The sequence below is a fragment of the Phodopus roborovskii genome, unplaced genomic scaffold (genome assembly GCF_943737965.1).
Source record: "Phodopus roborovskii unplaced genomic scaffold, PHOROB, whole genome shotgun sequence".
NCBI lineage: Eukaryota > Metazoa > Chordata > Mammalia > Rodentia > Cricetidae > Phodopus > Phodopus roborovskii.
The window spans coordinates 22666325-22669271 of record NW_026126447.1 but is presented as its reverse complement, the minus strand read 5'-3'; the positions used below and the strand labels follow the sequence as shown (position 1 = coordinate 22669271).

Sequence of the window (2947 nt, the reverse complement as noted above, 5' to 3'; positions counted from 1 at the left end):
AGCATGAATTGACTATTTTGTTCTTGCTACTCTTCAAGATCCAAACAGTCAAACTCACCCAGGCTGCCTCTGAGTCTGCAGGCCATCCCTTTGGATTGTTACTGCCTTGATACCTCAGTAGGGAATGGGATGAGAATAAAAGGTTACACATATCAAAAACACATTAATAAATGACACTTAGGTATAGGCTTAATATTATCAAACTTCCTCTTCAAATGATGGTGGGCCAGAGGACTTCTACCCAAAGAAAGATCTTCAATCACGGTAATATTTATGGAAATTTTGTATGCAAAAGCATAAGGGGACTAGTGTTAACGTCCTGCACAGAGGAATGAGTTCGAAGATGAAAGTAGATACTATACCTGGTTTGAGTTTTTCCTGTTCTAAAATAGTGACATTCTGCTTCTCACCTATCTTAGGTATCATTTCTTTTCTTTTCTTTCTTTCTTTTTTTTTTGAAGATGAAAAAATGGTATAAGTTGAGGACAAAGTAACCCTGTAAGACAATAAAACTACAAAAACCAGATGTAGTACAATATTTATAATAGAAACTGGCTGAAAACACTACATGCTAACAGACAACATGATACACAAGTAGGATGGGCACAGACAGGAAAGGGCAGAGGCCTACACCAAGAGCCTTTCAATGGACTGCTGAATGGACTGGATCTTCTGCTTTAGCTGAAGCCTTCTTTGATGGTAACAGAACAGGTGATGACAGGTCTGGATACCCCACAGGCCCGTCCTAGGGCCTGCTTGGAGTGCACAAATACACAGGGGACATTCTTGTCTTCACACTGTAATGGGAGGTGCAGGATGATTTCCAAGGGCTCAGCGTTTGCTGCAATCAAAATGAACTCAGAGATGCCCCCATTGAGGGTTTTGGTAGTTTCATTGGCTCCTTTCCGAAGCTGCTTGTAGTTACAGGACTGCTGAACAAGGTCTAGCAGCTTCTTGGTGAGGTGGGCATCTGCTAGGGTATGGGCTTGCGGATTCACACCAGCCTCCATCATGGCTGTGGTGTGCTGGCCTCGCCATCATTCAAGAACAGCTCACCTCAGTCAGACTGAAACGCCGTACAGAAAGAGGAGTGGAAATCGAATACCTAATTTTTAACAAAGAGGCTAAAATTGTGCAATGGAATAAAGAAAGCATCTTCAACAAATGGATAACTATATGGTGGCATGTAGAAGAATGAAAATAGATCCATATCTATCACCCTGCACAACACTCAAGTCCAAGTGGATCAAAGATCTCAAAAAAATCCAGCTACACTGAAACTGATAGAAGAGAAAGTGGAAAACAGCCTTGAACACATTGGCATAAGAGAACACTTCCTGAATATAACACCAATACCATAGACACTGAGATCAACAATTAATAAATGGATCTCCTGAAACTGAAAAGATTCTGTAGGGGGAAAGGACATGGTCAATAAGACAAAACAGTAGCCTACAGAAAGGGAAAAGATATTCACCATCGACGGAGGACTGATATCCAAAATATATAAAGAACTCAAGAAACTAGACAACAAAATACCTAATAATTCCATTTAAAAATGGAATACAGATTTAGACAGAGAATTCTCAACAGAAGAATCTTGAACAGCTGAGATATATTTTAAGAAGTGTTCAATATCTTTAGCCATTAAGAAAATGCAAATCAAAATGACTCTGAAATACTATCTTATGCTTGTCACAATGGCCAAGATCAAATACACTAATGACAGCTTATGTTAGAGCGGATGAGGAGTAAGGGGAGCACTTCTCCATTGCTGGTGGGAGTGCAAACTTTGGAACTCAGTATGGTGGTTTCTCAGAAAGCTGGAAATGGTATAAGTGGTATAAGTCTTGGGCAAATACCCAAAGGATGTTCAACCATATCAGAAGGACACTTGCTCAACTATGTTCATAGAAGCATTATTTGTAATAGCCAGAACCTGGAAACAAGATAGATGCCCCTCAGCAGAAGAATGGATAAAGAAAATGTGGTATATCTACAAAATAAAGTATTTCTCAGCAGAAAAAAACAAAACCAAAACCAAAAACAAACAAACAAACAAACAAACCAATGACATCATGGAATTTGCAGGCAAATGGATAGAACTTAATAAAATCATCCTGAGTGAGGTAACCCAGACCCAGAAAGACAAACATGATATATACTCACTCATAAGTGGATATTAGATGTAAAGCAAAGGTTACTAGGCTACAATCCTCAGCCCCAGAGAAGCTAAGTAACAAGGAGGACCCTAAGAGGGATGTATGGATCTCCCTGGGAAGAGGAAGTAGATGAGATGTCCTGGGTAAATTTGGGGTGGGGAGATGATGGATAAGAACATGATGGCCAAGTTGTCGGTGGAACAGAGGGGGATAATGATGGGGGACAAACCTTGATAGAGAGAACCATTATGGGGTTATGGAGAAGCTTGGTGCCTGGGAACCCACAAGGATGACTTCAGCTAAGATTCCTAGCAATAGTGGAGAGGGTGCCTGAACTGGAATCAGATTGGTAACTGCCCTAGTTGTCTTCACAGAGCCTTCATCTAGTACCTAATGGAAGCAGATGCAGAAACAAGGAGCAGCAGCCAAGCACTGGGTCAAGCTCTGGAGGTCCAGTTGAAGAGAGGGTGGAGGGATTGTGTGAGCAAGGGGGGTGGAGGGTTGAGGGTGAGTGGGTCAAGATTATGATGGGAAAACCTGTAGAGATAGCTGATCTGAACTTCTGGGAGTTCACAGACACTGGAAAGTTGGCTAGGGAGCCAAAACGGAACTGACCTAGGCCCTCTGTATCTGGGTGACAATTGTGTATCAATCATGGTCTTTTTGTGTGGCCCTACTGGTGGGACCAGGAGCTGTTCCTTATGCATGAGCTGGCTCTTTGGAACCTATTCCCTATAGTGGGGTGCCTTGTTCAGCCTTGACACAGGGTCCTCATCTTGATGTGC

At 42.0% G+C, this 2947-nt stretch overlaps 1 protein-coding gene across 1 annotated transcript; it reads right to left on the bottom strand.

The window, feature by feature from the left end:
* Positions 1–521: 521 nt before the first annotated feature.
* Positions 522–1013, bottom strand: LOC127224938 (NHP2-like protein 1). The gene has a single exon (XM_051188161.1). The coding sequence runs from the start codon at positions 1011–1013 to the stop codon at positions 678–680; it is 336 nt and encodes a 111-aa protein (XP_051044118.1). The 3' UTR covers positions 522–677.
* Positions 1014–2947: the final 1934 nt, after the last annotated feature.